The 19,995-nt window shown below is 44.3% G+C and overlaps 1 protein-coding gene across 1 annotated transcript; it reads right to left on the bottom strand.

Moving 5' to 3' along the window:
* Positions 1–1,235: 1,235 nt before the first annotated feature.
* CHAMP1 (chromosome alignment maintaining phosphoprotein 1) lies at positions 1,236–17,425 on the bottom strand. The gene is made up of 3 exons (XM_032402543.1): positions 17,306–17,425; positions 12,174–12,294; positions 1,236–6,988 (listed from the first exon to the last, which is right to left on the bottom strand). Exon 3 carries the CDS (start codon positions 6,932–6,934, stop codon positions 4,484–4,486), a length of 2,451 nt encoding a protein of 816 aa, XP_032258434.1. The 5' UTR covers positions 6,935–6,988; positions 12,174–12,294; positions 17,306–17,425; the 3' UTR covers positions 1,236–4,483.
* Positions 17,426–19,995: the final 2,570 nt, after the last annotated feature.

The following is a 19,995-nucleotide window of genomic DNA, read 5'->3' as shown; positions in this document are numbered from 1 at the left end:
AAGCCTTCAACAGACTTGAGTTCCAAGTAGTTACATCAGACAGGTTCTGCCAGTGCAATTGTGGCCTCCCTGGGGGACAGATTTCGGGTGCTTCCTGCTCCACCAACTTCCCAGAATCCTCACTGCTTGACTGCCTTGGATTTACCAGTGGCTTTCAGCCGATCTCTTCCACTGTAATAGCTCTCACCCCACAGGTCAGGGAACCCATGCGGGGATACTGACAGTTCCGGAGAATAGCGACTTTAATTAGATACTTCCCGAGCTGGGGCAATAACCACAGGATGGTTTGGGGGCCCGCAGAACCAGCTGTGAGACAGACCTAACAGCCCAGGCACCTGACCTGCATGAACCCTGCTTGGACTGGAGGGGCCCCAGTGATGCTCGGGGTCTCCTGGGTCCAGTGTCAATCCAGTCCATGTCCAGGTAGTCCGGAGGGTCTGTTTCCTCTCCAGCACACAGTTGCACTGCTCCAAGGCCATCAGTCCCTTGGGTGAAGGTTGGGAGAAAGGCTAACTATAAATTTTTTGGCAGTGTACTTGGGTTCTCACTCAAGGGGACCATGCCTCCTCTGCATCCAAGGAGTTCTGGGTTTGTAAACTGGCTCGTCTGGGAACTGATTGAGGGGCCAGGGTTCTCTGTTTTTGATTCAAATAAAATTTTTGTTCACTTGACCTTAGAACTAACTCTTCCATTTATACAAATCAAGAATTTATGAGGCTTCCATGCATTTCATCTAGTCCTCTTGTTGGCCCATAGCAAGCATTTGCAAGAGATCAGCTAGTGATAGAAGCAAAAAGCTAACATTATGCTCAAACCAACTAAGCCACTAATTGGTCAGGATCAAAAGTGTTAAATCATCTTTTTTTTTATTACAACAGTTTGTTCAGTTTTAGTCTGGGGAACTTGTAATGAAAATGTAGCACTCCTGCACTGAGTCAACACTAAATGAGGCCCAATTCAGTCTTAGAGGGTTTGTCTCTTCTTTCTCCAATTCATAAAATAAAAAGCAGTTCGGCAAGAGTAGCCCTGGAAAGTGGAGAGAACTGTGCCAGGCTCAGTGAGAGTAGCAGTTTTTTGTTTTTATTTTTTTTTAAAGATTTATCAGAGAGGGAGAGAGGGCACGAGGAGGGGGGAACGGCAGGCAGAAGGAGAGGGAGAAGCAGGCTCACCACTGAGCAGGGAGCCGGACTTGGGGCTCGATACCAGGACCCTGAGATCATGACCTGAGCCGAAGGCAGATGCTTCACCCGCTGAGCCACCCAGGCACCCCAGGGTAGCAGTTTAATAGGAAATGGAGCATTTTCTTAGGGAAGAAAAAACAATGAGCAGAGTGGGGTTGGAAGGTTGCTTGAGTAAGGTATGGTTTGCCAATGGAAGGCCTTAAATGTGCAACATAAAATCAGTCTTGTGGAGACCTGATTTCAGTGTGTAAAGGGTGAGTGGGGGTTGACACTGAGTCCTGACACTACAGGCAGTTTACTGTACTAAGAGACGTACACAGTGATGAGGGCCTAGACCAATGAGGAGGTAACAAGTAACACTGCTGAAGAAAGCTAGCTTGCAATAGGCCAAGCAGAGAAATCAAAACCCCAAATTTCAAGCCCAGGTCTGGTAGGCAGAGTGGCTCCAAAAGATGCCAGGCCCTATGACTATGGCAGTTTGTATGGCAAAGGAGATTTAGGGCTACTAATCAGCTGACTTTAAAACTGGGAGATCAGCTTAGATTATCTGGGTCGCCTAATGTAAACACAAGGGTCTTTACATGGAAGAGGGAAGCAGGAGCCAATAGAACATGTAAAGGGGAGGGAATGGATGCTCTTCTACTTTGGCCCAGTGAACTACAGAAATGTAAGAAAACAAATTTGTGTTGTAAGCAACTGAATTTCATGTTATTTGCTATGGCGGCAATAGGAAACTAACACTGCATACTCAAAATGACTCGACAGAAACAGCTAGATGGAGAAAAGGGGATAATTTCAGGGTGTTTAAGGTCTAGGGATGTAACGCAGCTTAAAAGATGCCCTTCATTTTGGGTTGTTTGCAGATCTTACTTGGTAAGCACCCTTCTGTTTTCATCTAACACAAAGCTGTAGAATCCACACCAACATTAAAAACAAAAGGAGGGTGGTGCCTGGTTGGCCCAACTGGCGAAGCATGAGACTCTAGATCTTGGAAATGTGGATTCGAGCCCCATGTTGGGAGTAGACATTACTTAAAAATTTTTTAAAAGTCTTAAAAAACAAAACAAAAGCAGTATCTGCCACGGACACATCCCAGTTCAGGTACTGAGGAGTCCAATTAATGAAAATTCAGTAGGTCACCTAAAATATATTAGTGTCAGGTCCATGAATGTTGAGTGAAAGATGGTACAGTAATTTTTCATATTATATAAAAAATAGTTGTAATTACATAGATAAGTGAGAAAATGAAAATGCAGACAGGTCACATTGACTAGAGGGATGCTACTGTATAGGAGGCAAAATTGCCAAGGTTAAAAAAAAAGGGTATTAGGTTATCCTGACCCTGAGGTAAAATGAGAAAAAAGTGGAAAGCCGTTAAGTGAGGTGAACCAAGAACACAGTGGCTTAACCAAAGGCCAAAGCTATTCGTGCATCTCCTACTTTAGCATAATATCCTCTGTGTTATGAAAAAACCCACCTAAGATGGCAAGTCATGGGAACTAGTTGGCTCCACTTTGAGCAAAGGTCTAGGAAGGATTCTGTGAGAAGTTTGCACCAGAAGTGTAAAGTCCTAAGGAAAATAATGTTACACAGAACAGTTGGTTTGAGACTGCAGGCTTCAAAAGGGTTTCTGGGTGCTGCACACCTTTGTCTTTTCCAGTCATAATTTTAATTGAGTCAGTATAGATGAGAACAAGACCACTGTCTTACCTAAGGTATCCTCAGATACCTAGAAGGAAACTCCAGTACTGGAAGCTTGTTCTCAAGGGGCCCAGTGTAAACGGACAACGGCATCAACTACTCACCAAAGAGGTGAGACCCGGAGCCTGTAAGATCCTCCCAGAATGCTATAAACACTAAGAGCTTCCCAGGATTCTATAAACACGAAGCCTTCTCAATTGGCATATTAATTTAGATGCTATGATAAAAAAGTGCTCGCTGTTCAAAAATGTCTGGGAACAGCTTAATTAAAGATAGTCTCTCAACCCTGGGCTGCACAGGAGAATCCTTATGTCACCAAATGCTTTACACTGTTTTTACACAAGTCAGCCAGGATGTGGATCTTCCACAAGGAGCACCGTTGAGTGTAGCGTTTCCCTCACTTACTTGACCACAGAACTGAGAAAACATAGCTTAGAAAATGCTGGGAAAATGGGAAAATCAGCATGCTGAGAACAGGGGGAACAGGAAAAAAATCATGGTACCTGGGTATCATACAATGAAAATTACACAAAAGAAAACACACACGAGGATGCTACTGACATGAAAGCCTTTGTTTTTAATTTGGTTGATACACATTTGACAAAATATTTCAGAACAAAATAATCCACGAATAGGCACAAGGTATTTACAGTAACAACTGTGGAAAACATACAATTGACGTCTCTCAAACAGAAATGTCTACTTACAAAATTTTCTACCGTGAATCTGGAAGACTCTCAGTTCCTACTCATTACCAGGTCTGAACCCCCTAGGTGGCGTGTGAGGCCCAGGAGCAGGAAGTACAGTTCTGACACATTTGGCAGTCAAGGATCATCTATTGGTGTGAGCTCACAGAGAAGAGAAGAGACAGACCTGGGGGTGGGGTGGGGTGGGGAGGGGAGGGCGGTGCAGAATGGAAGACTCAGAAGGAAACAACTAAAGATAAGACCTAAGTCACACTCATCTTTCCCAGTTTCCTAGAGAAGGCTGCAAACCTTTTAAAACTTACTCAACATCTATTTAGCAGAAAATCAGCAACCCTGAGACTCCAATTTTCCATGACGTAAAAGCTAATAAACATCTAGAGCTGCTCAAGATTTATAAATAAACTAACTTTATATGACCAAATAGGAACTTCAAAATACCTTTTATGATCTGAAAATACATTTAAGGAAAGAGAAAAAAATTTCTCAAATTTTTCATGCCTAATTCTTAAACATTCCAACTATTAATTTCATTGTCTGAAGTTAGTTTCACAAAAAAAAGATACACTTTGACTAGATGTTTTAAATTGAGTACAACTTGCTCTTGATAAGTGGACCACCTACATCTTCATATTATTCAAATATATTTAAAAGAAATCAGAGAAATTTTACCCATCTGGAATATAGTTATGAATTTATTGACTTACAAGATAGCCACATAAACAGAGACCATGAAAAAAAGAACCAAATGCTTATTCTTTGTAACACTACTGAGACAACTGAACACAGTACACCATACACATCAACATCTACTGACCCACCTACACTATTTAACTATGCTTTACACAGTTTCAACAAACAACTTTGTAGATCATATATCCACACCATGTGTAAAAATCAAATGTGCTGCTCCTCCAGGGGCTGTTCAAGAGCTTCCATTAGCTTTTTATTTGCTTCCTCATTATGCCGGCTTTGACAGTGAGTTAAATGTTTCTTAAAGCCTCTTGGGAAATTTGATTCAAAATTACAACGTGGACACTTAAGTAAACTCTGCCCATGGGCTGCTACATGATTTTTAAGGAGAGATTCCAAAAGAAAAGCCTTTCCACAAATTGTACATTTGTAAGGGCTATGAACATTATGCTTATTAACCAAATGATGCAAAACCGCACCTTTTTTCATAGCTCGACAGCAACAAATTTTGCAATAATACTTTCCTTTTCCACGCTTCATATACTTTGCAATCTCTTCCTCAGAGATAAAAGCCTCTTTCTCTTCAGTAAATTGTAACACATTTTTGGACTGCTCTGGACTAGTCATGTCCATTTTGTTCTCTTTACTAAAATCAATAGATTCTACATCAACCTGCTCTTGATCACTGCTTGATTCTTGGCCCTTGCTGTCTATCACATCTAAATCTGCTTTTATATACTCACTGCTACTAAGCTCAGCATCTGAGTTCTCTTGGTTGTCTTTCTTGAGCTTCTTTGAGGAAGGAAATAAAGTGTCTTCTAAGAGTTTCTTAGGTGTAGCTAGTAGTTCTTCCTGAACCAAAATATCACACTTTTGATCATCTATGGCATCTGTCTGTAGTTCATCACCAAGCTCAACTGCTTTCTGAGATTCTGAGAAGATAGCAGATTTGGGAAGTTCAGGGAAAAGGGCATGTTTCCGGGGCTCTGGAAAAAGAGCACGTTTTCGTGGTTCAGGAGAAGCTGGAGGGGCTGTTTTGGTGGGCTCAGAAAACAGGGCAGGTTTCCTAGGTTCGGTATCAAGAGAGAGAACAGGCTTCCAGATATCGGAGGCTGCCTTAGGGGACTCAGATGGTCCAGAAGGTTTCCGAGGTTCAATAAAAAAGGAAGACTTCCAGAGATCAGGGGAACCACCACGGGAACTTTTCTGGGACTCGGGAAAATCAAGTGAAGCAGGGGAAGTTTTTCGCTGATCAGGAGAAAGCTTCCAAAGCTCTGGAGACCCTGAAGGTTTTCTGAGCTCTGGAGATCCCGCTGGACTGCGGATCTCTGGGGACAATGGTGGGCCTGGTTTGCGAAGCTCAGGAGACAAGGGAGGTCCTGCTTTACGAAGCTCAGGGGACACTGAGGGAACTGTCTTCCAATGTTCAGGTGACAAGGTGGGAGTTGTCTTTCGGAGTTCTGGCGGGCCAGACTTCCACGACTCAGGAGATGCAGGGGGAGACTTCCAGGAACCAGGTGAGACCGACGATGACTTCCAGGATGCGGGGGACACAGAAGAAGCTGGTTTCCATGGCCCAGGTGAGATAGAAGGAATTGGCTTCCAAGGACCGGGAGACACAGATGGAGCAGGTTTAGCTGGCTTCCAAGGTCCCGATGACGCCGAAGGACTGGATTTCCAAGACCTTGGGGACCCAGGTGGCCCTGGCTTCCAAGAACCTGGTGACACAGCTGGGGCTGGTCTTCTGGGCTCTGGGGAGACAGCAGGGAATGGCTTCCAAGGTTCAGGAGACTCCGATGGGGATGGCTTCCTTGGCTCAGGGGAGATAGTCCGGGCTGGTTTCCGAGACTCTGGAGATGCAGTTGGGGATGGACCCCAAGGTTCAGGGGAAGCAGCCAAAACTGGTGACTCTGGAGATGAGCCTGAAGGTGGCCCCAATGTTTCTGGGAAATGGGAGTGTTTCTGGGGTTTAGGATTAATAAGAGTGGCCTTTACTGGCTCAGGAGATATAGGGGCAAGTTTCTGTGGTTCTGGAGAAGGAATAGGGACTGGTTTCTGAGACTCAGAAACAATAGGGACTGGTTTTGGAAGTTCAGGAGAAGAAATAGAGGCAGATTTTGGAGGCTCAGGAGAAGGAAGAGAAGGTGTCTGTGGCTCAGGAGAAACAACAGGGCCGGGCTTCTGAGGCTCCAGGGAAGTGAGAGGTGTAGGTTTTGGTGATTCTGGAGACAAAACTGGGCCAAGTTTCTGTGTTTCTAGAGAAAGGGCAGGTATGGGTTTTGGGAGTTCTGCTGAATTAGAGGGTATTTTCTGGTGTTCAGGAAGAGGAGGGCTTTTCCCAGGATCCGTTTCTTTGCTTAGCTGATTTTTTGGTTTCTCATTCCACTTCTCTGGGCCTGCATGTTTGGATGTGATGTGATAGTACACATTAGAGTACATCTTGCTGGTGAAGAAGCACTTATGGCAGTGGAATAGCTTTGCACTTTTCTGGTAAAATATCATTTTACCTAACCCACCAGCATCCATTTCATCACAAAATTCTGGATGGATGGTGCCCATGTGGATTTGCACGTTTTCATAATCCGTGCCTCGGAAACTGCAGTGGTCACACTCCAAACGTGAGGACGGTTTACGGAGTTCCTGGAATACTTCCATTTCTCTCTCTGTCACAACACACACGATTATATTCTGTAAAAACTTTCAACAGTGCTGCAATAAAGTAGAAATTAATTATTTTCAGGGGACATAATTTTGAATAAAATGCTGTTCTCCATCCATTCCATAACTGCATAATTTTAAGTCTGGAATGACATGTGCATTTATCAGATAATACCTCAATAAAGATTTTGAAGAGAAAAAAGAGAGATGGAACTAATTTTTAACTGAGCCCCAGGAACTCCTACTTTTAGAGGTATCACCTCATGTAATCCTCCTAACACTATGACTCAGTATTATTTTCATTTGTAGATGAAGAAAAAGGTTCAGAGAGGTGCCTCACCCAGGTTATAACAGTGACCCAAACCCGACCTAGCATGTGCCTTACATCTTGACTCTGAAACCCGGAATCAACAAGCTATCAGCATATAAAGCTCAGCCAACACCAAAGTAAAGCTAGGCAGTTTAAGGCTGAGCAAGAAACTAGCTCCACTTCAGAGAGCATTTGTTAAACTAAAATTATGAAAAGATGGCTTTTTAAAAATATCAACACATTTTGTAATGTTTTATCCATCCTAATATCAAGTACTTTATTCATTCATTTAATAAAATAATTTTCTGTGAAAATAATTATTTTCTGTGCCCTGTTTTTCTAGGCACTTGGGTTTAAAGAGATGTCTTGTACTATGGTGCTTACATTAGGTGCAAAGCCAAGTGTGAACGCAGAGAAGGCTGTCAAGGAAAGACACTTGAGCATAGATCCTGAATGATGTAAAGGAGTTTGCCTAGCAAAGGGCAATTCAGATAGAGGACACTTGAGGCAGGAACTTGCTTGCCAGTAATTATGACTTTTTAAAAGTTTAAGCAAGTGTTCTAGGGTGGTGAAAAGTAACAGGAGCTCATAGTTAAAAATGCACTCATTCATGCAGAACAACATATTTACACAGTATCACTTGTTCTATGTACACACAATCTCCCACAAACACATCCCACGCAAGTGGGATATTAAACACACTGATCTGCAACTTGCTTTCATTTAAGGAAGAGAAGGTGGCTCAGAAGAAGACCAGGCTCCTGAGGCTTCAGGGCGAGAAGAGGAGGTTTCGGTGATTCTAGAAACCAAAGTAGGCCAAGTTTACATGTTTCTACTTAGAGAGTTCTTTGTTTCTACTTATTTAGAGAATAAGCACTAAATTTCCTTGTGCATATCTTGAATATGAGGGTATTTCTGAAGGGAAAATTCCTAGAAGTGAATTATCTGGTTCAAAGGCGATTTACATTTAAAATTGATAAACTTCATGAAACTCTCAAAAAATTCCAGTACTATGACATACCAACCAAAAGTGTATATACCAGGGACAATTCCCCAACTCCCTCATCAATAATGAGCATTATTAAACTTCTATCTTTGCTACTTCTCGGGTAAGAACTGGAGTCTCAGCAGTGTTTTAAGGTGCTTTTCTTTAATGAGAAAGAGTGAACATTTTCCCTTGTTGATTAGCCATGTGTATTTCTTCTGTAGGATGTGCCTTGTCCATTTAATTATTTGTAAAGAGTCTGCATAAAAGAAGTCAACCCTTTACTGAAAATATTTTCCTAGTTTATCATGTCTCTTGACTTTATGGTATGTATGTGTACATATATATGTGCTTTTTTTCCACACTGAACTGGTTTAAGGTGTTTTCCTTATGATTGTTATAAATTATGCTTTCCCACTCCATTACTTTTTAAAGCAGTCAGTATTTTTTTCCTATGATTTTGAGGATTTCATTCTTTTTACAATTTGTATTTTTTGGTGGGGGGCAGAGGGAACAAGAACCTTAAGCAGGCTCCATGCCCAGGGTGGCAGAGCTCCACTTGGGGTGAGCCACCCAGGCGCCCCTTTACATTTGTATTTTTTACTCTATCTGGTAAAAAGAGATAGGGATTCAGCCTGTTTTTTCACCCCAAATGGACAGCTGTCTCTCCAACCCTTTTCCTCACTGATATGTAATGTTCCATCTACCATTTACTAAATTTTGTGTTTATGAATCCATTCTGGACTCTCTTTATTTTTTAATTTTTTTTTTTGGCAATCTCTATCCCCAACATGGGGCTCGAACTCATGACCCCGAGATCAAGAGTTGCACACTCTTCCAACTGAGCCAGCCAGGTGCCTCTGGACTCTATTCTCTACCGGTTTCATCTGGTATGCTCTTCTCAGCATGGGAACCCAACAACTGCTAGAAGAGATTCTGTAACATACACAGTGAGTTTATCCAAGTGAATCACAAAGTCTTTTCTCATTAAATTATGTCCCATCCTTTACCAAAAGTATCAGCTACCACCAAAAGCACGCAATGTGTTCTGTGCTAATAGTAATTACAGGGTCAAAACGTATTCCTTCCACGTTACTGCTCCTCAAAATACAGTACGGATTAGAGACACTTATTTATATTCAGAGTCTCCCCCCTTTAGTAATTTTAAAAACAGGGGTGCCTGGGTGGCTCAGTCATTGAGCTTCTGCCTTCAGCTCAGGTCATGATCCCTGCTTCTCCCTCTCCCACTCCCCCTGCTTGCTCTCTGTCAAATGAATAAATAAAATCTTTAAAAAAATAATAATTTTTAAAACATTAACTTAAAAAACTTAACATTTCTAATTTTGATAACTTGTTTTGAAGATGTTATTACTGATATTGTTTTCTATCACCCATATCATTAGTATATCATTCGCATTTTGGGGGAGTGGTCTAAATTTAAAAAGGTGACAGGGCAGTTGAGGAAACAAACAAGTGCATTTCAGAAAGTATTAGCCCCTTCTGAATTACCCTGCAACTATCCTGGCCTTTAGAAAATTGTTTTTAGGGCTATATGGGCTAAAAAAAGAATATAATCACTTAGTACTGAAGAAAAATCTCTGAAAAGAATCTTCAACTCACAAACATAATGAAGAAAACATGTAGAAAGAATGTGCAGGTTAACGATCCACCTCAGACCCAACGTCTCGTAAAACTAGAAGAATGTTAAAAGAAAAGGCAGTAGTATCTCAATATGCCCGTCTGGCCATAAGTGGCCGTGATGAACAGTCAAGGGATGTTCATTTTTTTTTTTTAAGATTTTATTTATTTATTTGAGAGAGAGAGAATGAGAGACAAGAGAGCACGAGCGGGAAGAGGGTCAGAGGGAGAAGCAGACCCCCCGCTGAGCAGGGAGCCCGATGCGGGACTCGATCCCGGGACTCCAGGATCATGACCTGAGCTGAAGGCAGTCGCCTAACCAACTGAGCCACCCAGGCGCCCGGGATGTTCATATTAAATAAGGGGGACATTACATATTAAACCACATCATTATATTATAATGAGCCCTATATCAAATATATTACAACACAAAGGTTAAGACCTCAGGCTTGCTGGATTTGAGTGAGTCCTGGTTCCACTATATGGCTTTGTTGAGTTGCCGAACCTTCCTATGCTTCAGTTTCCTGGACTCTACAATGGATGTTAATATTGTGTAGCATACTTGGAACAGTATCTCATGGTGAGCCCTCAGTGTCAGCTATGATTATTATATTAGAAACTATAAGGGTAGCCCGTAACCCTAACCCTACTCATGACAGGAAGAGAAGCTCTGTACTTTAACGATTTGAGTTTCTTAAGCTTAAACGAACCGTTAACCATGGAGACTTTTCCCATCTTCTCAAGAAACTGGTGTACAGGGGCGCCTGAGTGGCTCAGTCGATTAAGCATCTGCCAGGGTCCTGGGATCGAGCCCCACGTTGGGCTTTCTGCTCAGCGGGAGCCTGCTTCTCCCTCGCCCTGCCGCTCCCCCTGTTTATACTCTCTCTCTCTGTCAAATACATAAATACAATCTTAAAAAAAAAAGAAACTGGTGTACAGTAGGAGAAAGTATCTTACTTAGTGACCTCTCTCCTCTCTTTGCCTAATTTATAGTCCCATCAACAAAACAACTTTCTTCATTTCCTGTATGTTACCTCATCAACTTTTTACCAATAACTCCTAAAATAGAGGCTATCAATAAGCCCAGTAAGTGTATAACACAGGGATCAGATTATGAACTGTAAGGGTATAGCATTTTCTTCTATTCCCACAGAAATTACTGAGCACACTATTCTATCATCAGGTTGGTTTTTAAAAAATGCTTCCGGCAAACTTACCAAATAAAAAAATCAACATCTCTATTTTTTTTTTTTTTTTTAAAGATTTTATTTATTTATTTGACAGAGAGAGACACAGCAAGAGAGGGTACACAAGCAGGGGGAGTGGGAGAGGGAGAAGCAGGCTCCCCGCCGAGCAGGGAGCCCAATGCGGGGCTCGATCCCAGGACCCTGGGATCATGACCTGAGCTGAAAGACACTTAACCGAGTGAGCCACCCAGGTGCCCCCAAAACTGACATCTCTAACACAGCACAACAAGTGGAGACCTGGTCTCCTCTTCAGCCACACCCTCTATCCCAACTCCTACCCAAGTGTTGTGGTTCCTTTCGACAGGCAAAGCTCTACCACTGTTTCTCCTTATTTCTACTTTCCATTGGCTGTATCTCTGTTTCTTGCCTCTCTGGAAATTCTACACTAACCCTACATTTTACAGCTGCTCCTGTAAATTACTCTATCTTTGATGAATACCACTTAGCCTAAATCTTGCTGCTTTTGCCCCTGTGGCCTCCAGCCACCTCAGCTTCTCAGGTTGGACTGACTCCCTTTTGTCCTTAATTGCTGTCTGTTAAATCATCAGCTCTCCCACCCTTCATCTAGTGCCACTCCATCAGTTCCTCAACCATCCTGTGCCCTCTCAGTCTGTTACACCCCATGGCTCCTCAGATGTTCCCTCTCTCTCCCACCTGCCCCTCCCTACTTCCTCTTCCTATCACCAACTCTTCTGGCCAGTCTACCCAAACCTGCCTACTCCCAAGCCTCATTATCATACCTTAATAACGTCTTACTTAAAAAAAAAAAAAAGAAAAAGAATTGTACAAAATTCACTTCTCAAACCTTAACATATATATGCATATCTAGCACACATTCATGCACCATTATGTATGAGCATACATGCTTTTATAGATTTTCCTTAAGTAAGCACTTTTCAAAAATGTTCGTATCTTAAAAATATTCTCCTAAACGTTAAAAGGCAAAGAAAAACATATGCAAAGTAAAACTGGTGGAATAACAGTATAAATCCAGGACAAGTACATTTAGAGCAGGTAAGAAATAAAGACCAACAGGCTTTTCTCTGGTAGACTTACCAGCTTATCTTCCTAGAAGTCTTAAAAAGTATGTCTTCAAAGGGCAGGCAAGTCTACATGGCTTCTGAGTTAACTACAGAAAATAGCCTGTAGTACATGAAGAACAAAGATGAGAGTTGACCTGAAAGAAAAAAAAAAAAAAAAGGAAGTGTAAGCAAAACTACATTTCTGTGATAATCTGTGCCCCTGTAAAAGAATTCTGCCTATTTCTCCTGCTGTCCTGCTCCCTGCAACAGTAACAGGGGTCCAATCCATTTGCTTTTTTTTTTTTTTAAAGATTTCATTTATTTATTCGAGAGAGAGAATGAGAGAGAGCACATGAGAGGGGGGAGGGTCAGAGGGAGAAGCAGACTCCCCGCCGAGCAGGGAGCCCGATGCGGGACTCGATCCAGGGACTCCAGGATCATGACCTGAGCCGAAGGCAGTCGCTTAACCAACTGAGCCACCCAGGCGCCCCAAACCACTTGCTTTAATGTAATAATACCAAAGATGACCATGGATACTACCCATAACACCACCCACATCTAATTCTACTTTAAAATCCACTATGGGGGGGTGCCTGGGTGGCTCAGTCGTTAAGCGTCTGCCTTCGGCCCAGGTCATGATCCCAGGGTCCTGAGATCGAGCCCCGCATCGGGCTCCCTGCTCCGCGGGAAGCCTGCTTCTCCCTCTCCCACTCCCCCTGCTTGTGTTCCCTCTCTCGCTCTCTCTCTCTCTGTCAAATAAATAAATAAAATCTTTAAAAAAATAAAATAAATAAAATAAAATCCACTATGGAATTAACGCCCTTGTCTACAACCACAGCACTCTTGAACCCACCATCTCACTTGAGCTGACAGGACAGCACTCAGCGGACTGCTGCTGTGACCACAGACTACAGGAGCAGCTCATGTTTTGTCCCTTATCCACACTACACTGCAGAGCAGCAAAGTACCAGGCAGTGAGGAAGGGACAAGATAATCAACAGGACAAAGGGGCAAAGAAGGAAGAGGCTTCGGGGGACAAGGAAGGACAGTGGTGCTTCATTCAGTGACTGCTCGGGCCTCTTCCCAAGTGGATTTCATTTGTTTTTTTTTAAAGATTTTATTTATTCATTTGACAGAGAGAGAGGGAACACAGGCAGGGGGAGTGGGAGAGGGAGAAGCAGGCTCCCCACGGAGCAGGGAGCCCGATGCGGGGCTCGATCCCAGGACCCTGGGATCATGACCCAAGCCTAAGGCAGACGCCCAATGACTGAGCCACCCAGGCGCCCCTCAAGTGGATTTCAAAGAGAGTATCAGGGTCTGGGTAAGTTGCTGACTTGAATAGAAAGGAAGAAAACTGGCCACGAACAAGCCAGGTTAGCTCACAACACATTTCTGCTGTTAAGTTCCGGCACATTTCTCTACCTGTGGTCAATTGCTGAAATTCTGATAGCTGTGGTCTCCCTGCCTGCAGTGTCACTTCCTTGCAATCCACTCAGCACACAGTTTCCAGTCATGTTCCAAACACAAAAACCTAATGGCATTTGCCTGCTCACAATTCCTCAAAGTATCCCCAACACCTGCAGCACACAAAACCACAGCATATAAAGCTCTTCACCATCTGTCTGGCCCCTGACTGGACCACATTCTCTAAATACTGACCCACCTGTAATTCCACTACAAACTAAGACTCTGGACCTTCACACAAGCATTTACTCTTCTTTACACTCCCCATCTTGCTACCCAGCCATCAGGCAAGTTTCCCCATCCTTCAGGCAGATACTTCTTAAATAATGGCCGCCCCGGCCCCAATCCTCTTTGTGTGCACACCTCCAGTGTAGCCATCACTCTTTGGTACTACCAGAGTCTGGCTCTCAGAGGGCAGGGACTACCCATTCACCCCTGTAACCCTTGCACATCCCTGGCACATGGTATATGCTCAGAAAGTATCTGTTCATTACCTCTAAAACATCCCATCATGAAGACTAGAGACCTAATCTTAGATTCACAGGATTTTAAAAGTAGAAGTGACCTGAGCTACCCTCTAGTTTTCAAATCACTGGGATTTCGAGCAGGAAGACCTCAGGGATCATCTACTTTAAAACTTCAATTTATAGCTGAGGAAATTCAAACCTAGACATTAAGTAATTTGCTGAAGATGAAGCAAATAATCAGCATATGACAAAGGACCAGACTAAAGTTCTGCCATTTATCCAGGTTCTTTCTAATATATCTTGACTAAACTAATGCACTGAAATCTATAAGACCTTGACAAGCCAGTATAATGGGCAAAATCTGTGGATGAATCCACAGAGAACTGCATTCCACAGTCTGCACTGGAGAGAATGTCCCAACGGATCACTGTCTCCAGCTCTGGGCAGGAAGGACACTTTGAGTTCCTAACACTAGGCAACATGCAAAAGAAAGCGAGCAACCACGATGGCAGGCAGTCTTTAAAAACATGTCTTTTGTGAGTACAGAAACTGACCAACTTCAATATGTAATGTGTCCTAGAAGCAACAAGTGGAAGCTAGTAGGGAAACAGATTCCAGCTCAAGATAAAGTTTTACAAACTACTCAATCACGGACTAAAATGAGTTGCTTTGCCAGGTAGGAGCCCTCTATAATTATAAGCCAATGGCCAGTATAGGAAAGGATCCTCAGAGGACTTGAGTCCAAACTCTCCACTTTACAACTGAGAAAACTGATGCTGATGGAGAAAAGTACTTGAGATCACAACAGTTAGGTCAGAGGAAGCAACAGAAGATCCTGATTTCCTGATTCTGGATCTCTGCTGAAATACCATGAGGTCTTTCCCATGGGCACGCTGCAACAATGAGTCCAGAGTTGAGCTCCTGGGTAGAAGCTAGACACTGAGATTCCTCCCAGTGGGAGGATTTTTTTAAGATTCTAGCATTTCCCCCCCCTAAATTTCAGAGCTCCTAAGCCTAACTATAAAAGTAACTACACTGTCCAGACTAACAAAAGTTTCTCCGATCCTACTTTTTGCCTCTACAGACTACATGCTTTCCCTAAAAAAAAGTTCCAAGTGGTTTGCCAGTCCACCACCACATCACATCACACCTATCTGTTATTCAACAGCTTCCTTAAAGTCTAACACCTGGTCGTCTTTAAAAACTTTCTGATGCATAGCTTTTAAAAACAAAACTCAAGGGCCGCCTGGGTGGCTCAGTCGTTAAGCGTCTGCGTTCGGCTCAGGTCGTGATCCCAGGGTCCTGGGATCGGCCCCGCATCGGGCTCCCCGCTCAGCGGGAAGCCTGCTTCTCCATCTCCTACTCTCACTGTGTCTCTCTCTGCCAAGTAAGTAAATAAAATCTTTAAGGAAAAAAAAAAAAACAACTCAATATGGACAGCATATTTAAAGCTAATTGGGTTCTATTAGTATATACCCACTAGCATTGCTTTTCACCCCTAAAAATTAATTAAAAATTAGTAAACTTTATTTTTTAGTTTTAGGTTAAAGAAAAAATTGAAAGTTCTCTACCTTACCTTCTTTCTTCCTCTGCACACAATTTCTCCTATTATTAACATCATGTATTAGTACATTTGTTAAAACTGAGGAATACTGATATATTATTATTTACTAAAGTGCAGAGTTCAGTTAGGGGTCACTCTACCTGTTATACAAGTCTGTGGGTTTCCACAAATGCAGTGTCACATACCAAGCATTACACAATGGACGAGAATAATTTCACAGCCAGAACAATTCCCTGTGCTCCTCGTAAACACTGGTCTTTTCACTATCTCTGTGGTTTTGCCTTTTCCCAGACTTTTTTTTTTTTAAGATTTTACGTATTTATTTGAGAGCGAGAAAAGGAGAGGGACAAGGAGACTCCATACTGAGCACAGAGCCCGATGTGGGGCTTGATGCCACCACCCCAAGATCATGATCTGAGTCGAAACCACCAGTCGGAGGTTCAACCGACTGAGCCACTCAGGCGCCCCCCAATACATTTTTAAAATTATGGTAAAATACAACAAAGTTTACCATCGTAACAATTTTCAAAAGCACAATTTAGTGGTATTAAGTATATCACAATGCTGTACAACCATCCCCATTATCCATTTCCAGAACTTTCCATCACCACAAACAGAAACTGTACCCATTATACAAGAACTCCCCATTCCCCCACTCCCACTGGCCCTGGTAATCTCTATTCCATTTTCTGTCCCAGTGAGTGGGATCACACGGTTGTCCTTCTGTGTCTGGCTTACTTCACTTCCCACGTCTATACCACAGCAGGTACTAGAATTGTATTCCTTTTTAAGGGTGAATCCCATTCCACTGTGCATACCACAATTTACTTTCCGTCCATCTGTTGATAGATACTTGGAATACTCCCTCTTTTGGCTATTCTGAACAAAGCTGGTTACACTGGCCTACAATAATCGGAGTCCCTGCTTTCAACTCTTCGGAGTCGAAACCCAGGAGCGGAATTGCTGGGTCCTACGTAACTGTGCTAAAATCGGAGGAACCACGACACCCTTTTCTACAGTCGCTGGCTGCAGCACTTTTCGTGGCCGCCAGCCACGCGCGGCTGTGCCACCTGTCCCACGCCCTCCCCAACATCTGTGATTTGTCTCTGCTCACAGCCATCCCAGTGGGTGTGAAGTGGGACCTCACTCTGGTTTTATTTCCTTAACTCTGATGGCTGATGCGCACCCTGCGACGTGCTCACGGGCCATCGGGGTGCCTTCTGTGGAGAAGACCCACGAAGTCCCTTGCCCGTTTGTAAGCCGGTTGCTTCTGTCGCTGAGTGGCAGGAGCTCTTCCCATAATCTAGACACCAACCCCGGGCCGACTCCGGGATTTCGTGTCTCCCACTCTGGGCTGCCCAGCTCGTTTTTAAGCAGCAACAATGACAAAAGCCCACGCCGACGAGGGACAGTGAGAACCCTGTCCCGGACTGAAGCGGAACGAGCGCCTCCCTCGCGGAGTCAGCTCCCGACCTCCCCGTGGTGTCTCGCACGGTGCTTCCCGCCTCCCGCAGACGATGCGGGGCTCGCCCCCCGCCCCGAGGCCCACCCCGCCGGCAGACCCGGCGCAGGCCGCTCTTCGGTGCACGCCCCGGGCGGGCCTCCTCGGACCCGGGCCTGCGGGGCGTCGCGGCCCGCGCGACACCTCTGCCCGCCCGTCCCGCTCCTCACCGATGATGGGCCGAGGCGGCGTCCACACACGCGAAGGACGGCGGGAGCCGCGCTCGCGGTCCCCGGCTGCTCCGCGAGGCCCTGCGGCGCGGCAGCCTCCCGAATGGCGGCGCGGCGCAGGCGCGGGCTGCGGGCGCGCGAGCGTGCGCGCGGCCGCGGGACGGGCGGGCGGGGGCCGATGGGAAGCGAGTTTGGCGTCCCGCGCCCTCCAGCGCGGCCCAATCAGGTCGCTGATCGCCGGGCGCCGCTTTGCCGGGAGTACGCCAGCGGGTCGAGCGGCCCGCCCTGCCTCCGGAAGTGACGCGACATGTCCCGCCCCCGAGAGGTGCCTGGGCGCCGGCCGCGGCTCAGTGTTGGGTCCCTGTTATTCTGACCGACGCGGACGGGCTGAGAGCAGTCGCCCTGCTTGAGAGGGGTCGCCCGGCCGCTCTGCTTCGTGCTTCTGCCAAGTTCTTGGTGGACAGGCCCGCAGGCCTCGAGCGGCCGGCCGGGACGGTGCTGCGCACGGAGGGGGCGCGGCGTCGCAGATTCGCGGCCGCGAATGCGGGGTGGACCTGGGGCCGGTGGACCAGCAGCCCCCCACGCTGTGCAGACGGCATGCGCTCGCCCTCAGTGCAGGATCTCCAGTCTGCCCTTTGTCCTCATCTCACTTTCACGAGGAGTTGAGGGCCCTGCGTTCTTTGATTTTTCAGAACACGCTGACTTCTAATATTTAAATAGTAACGGGCGCGTTTTAGGGAATTTTCAGATTTTTACTTGTGTAGTAGAGTGATCCATTAGTTGTGATTAGATTTAATAGTTTCGGAAGAAAACGCTCCGCATAGTGAAAGATTTTAAAACTTTCAGTTATTTTTTTCGCCCGTGTTCCGTGGACTCCTGGATGGAGGCATCTGCCTGGTCTTGAAGAGTGTACCTGCCAGGTAGACTGTGAACTCACTCCTGGGGATGGTGGGAGGGGGCACCATTCGTCTTGCGAGGCAAAAGGAACAAACCTTTTAGAAATTCTTAAGAGAGTTTTATTTGAGCCCAAATTAGGACAGCTGCCCAGGATACACAGTCTTCACAAAGAAGACAGTGCTCTGGTAAGGGAACATTTGGTACAGGTTTATATACATTTTTTTACATAAAAAGTTCCAAATGATTAGACAAAACATTTCAGAAAGTTGCAGGCTTTAAGTTCCTAGTATATATACGCAGGGCTGTATGACTTTAATCTTATGGCAACCTGGGAAGTTTCTTAGTTTTTCTTATCTTTTGTGTTCAGAGTGCTCCTTTTTGGTTATTTTCTTTAACGCAGCAGAGGTACAGTGTGTGCTCGGGGCAGAAATAGAGCCCATGCTTTGAGGTTTTGCCAATTCATGTTGACCTTGGTAAATGTTAAGTATAGTTTCCCTGGGAGCTAGGAGTAGGGCCACAAATGTTAAAAGTTGAACATTTCCTTTAATAACCTTTACCTAGGCAAACATTTCCCATGCTCCCAAGTCCGAACTGTGACATGAACTCTCGTCCCCTAACAAAACTTTCTTTATGAAAAAGGACAGTTGAACACCCGATTAAATACACAGGCAAAAGACACAAACAGCTTATTTATGTGAGAAGAAACAGAGATGTCCAATAAACAGTGATAGAAATTCAAGCTACACTTTCGAAGCTGTGAATTTTAAATGCAGAAACGAGAGGATCCTTTCTCCGACCATCAAGGTTTGCATATTAACTTTCAAGATTGTTACCTTTAATAGGAAGTTATGTTGCGAAATTCAGTATGGGCATATATGTAGTGCTATTTTTCTCATTTATGTCTGTATTTTTAAAAAGTCTCATAATAATTATAAGTGTTGCTGCTGTATCAGTATTACAAAATAACTTTCAACTCTTACTCCTCTTGTTACTCCTAAGGCCTCTTCCTGGAAGGTAGTGTAATTTGTCATGCACATCACACAATTTCCAGTTAAGAACTGGTTAGAGACCTGAGACTGGTGGCAAGATACCAGTTTATTATTTCTTCAGTTGCTGAAGTTCATCTGTCCTGGGGTGATTTGTGAACTATCAGTTTGTGAACTATCAGTTTGCAGACACATACTTGTTCTGAGCTTTGCTGTCTGCAGACAGGAGTCCCTGGGATCTGGAGGTGGTTGCCAAGTGTGTGGATGCCTCTGGAGTACTGGAGTTCTGGGTTTCTGTTCTTCAAGAAGCTTCTTTGGAGCTTTTTACGTTCTGTTTTGAAATCCAGTTTCACAAACAAGGTTCATGGTGGCTGCACGCCAGAATTTGAATGGCTGCTATACTTTGTTTTTTCCTCAAATGTTAGAATGAGTTGATTACTTCAACAGAACTGAACAAACAAACCTCTAGCACAGGGCAACTCTTGGAAGCCAAATATAGATTGTGACAGGGCAGTAATTGGGTCTGTTTTATTGAGGTTTTCTCTATAAATAAACAACAACGTAAAAGCAAAATACCCTCTGCCATTATTTTGGATTGAAATTATGTAAACAAATCTATTATAGGGTATATGAATAATTCAAGATGAATGATTCAAAAGGTGCCTGGGTGGCTCAGTCGGTGAAGCATCTGCCTTTGGCTCAGGTCATGATCCCAGGGTCCTGGGATCGAGCCCCACATCACTGAGCAGGGAGTCTGCTTCTCTCGCTCTGCCCCCATCCTGCTCATGCTCTCTTTGCTCTCAAATA

The sequence above is a fragment of the Phoca vitulina genome, unplaced genomic scaffold, assembly GCF_004348235.1.
Source record: "Phoca vitulina isolate PV1807 unplaced genomic scaffold, GSC_HSeal_1.0 scaffold5, whole genome shotgun sequence".
In the NCBI taxonomy this organism is placed as follows: domain Eukaryota; kingdom Metazoa; phylum Chordata; class Mammalia; order Carnivora; family Phocidae; genus Phoca; species Phoca vitulina.
This window is presented reverse-complemented; position numbering and strand designations above follow the sequence as displayed.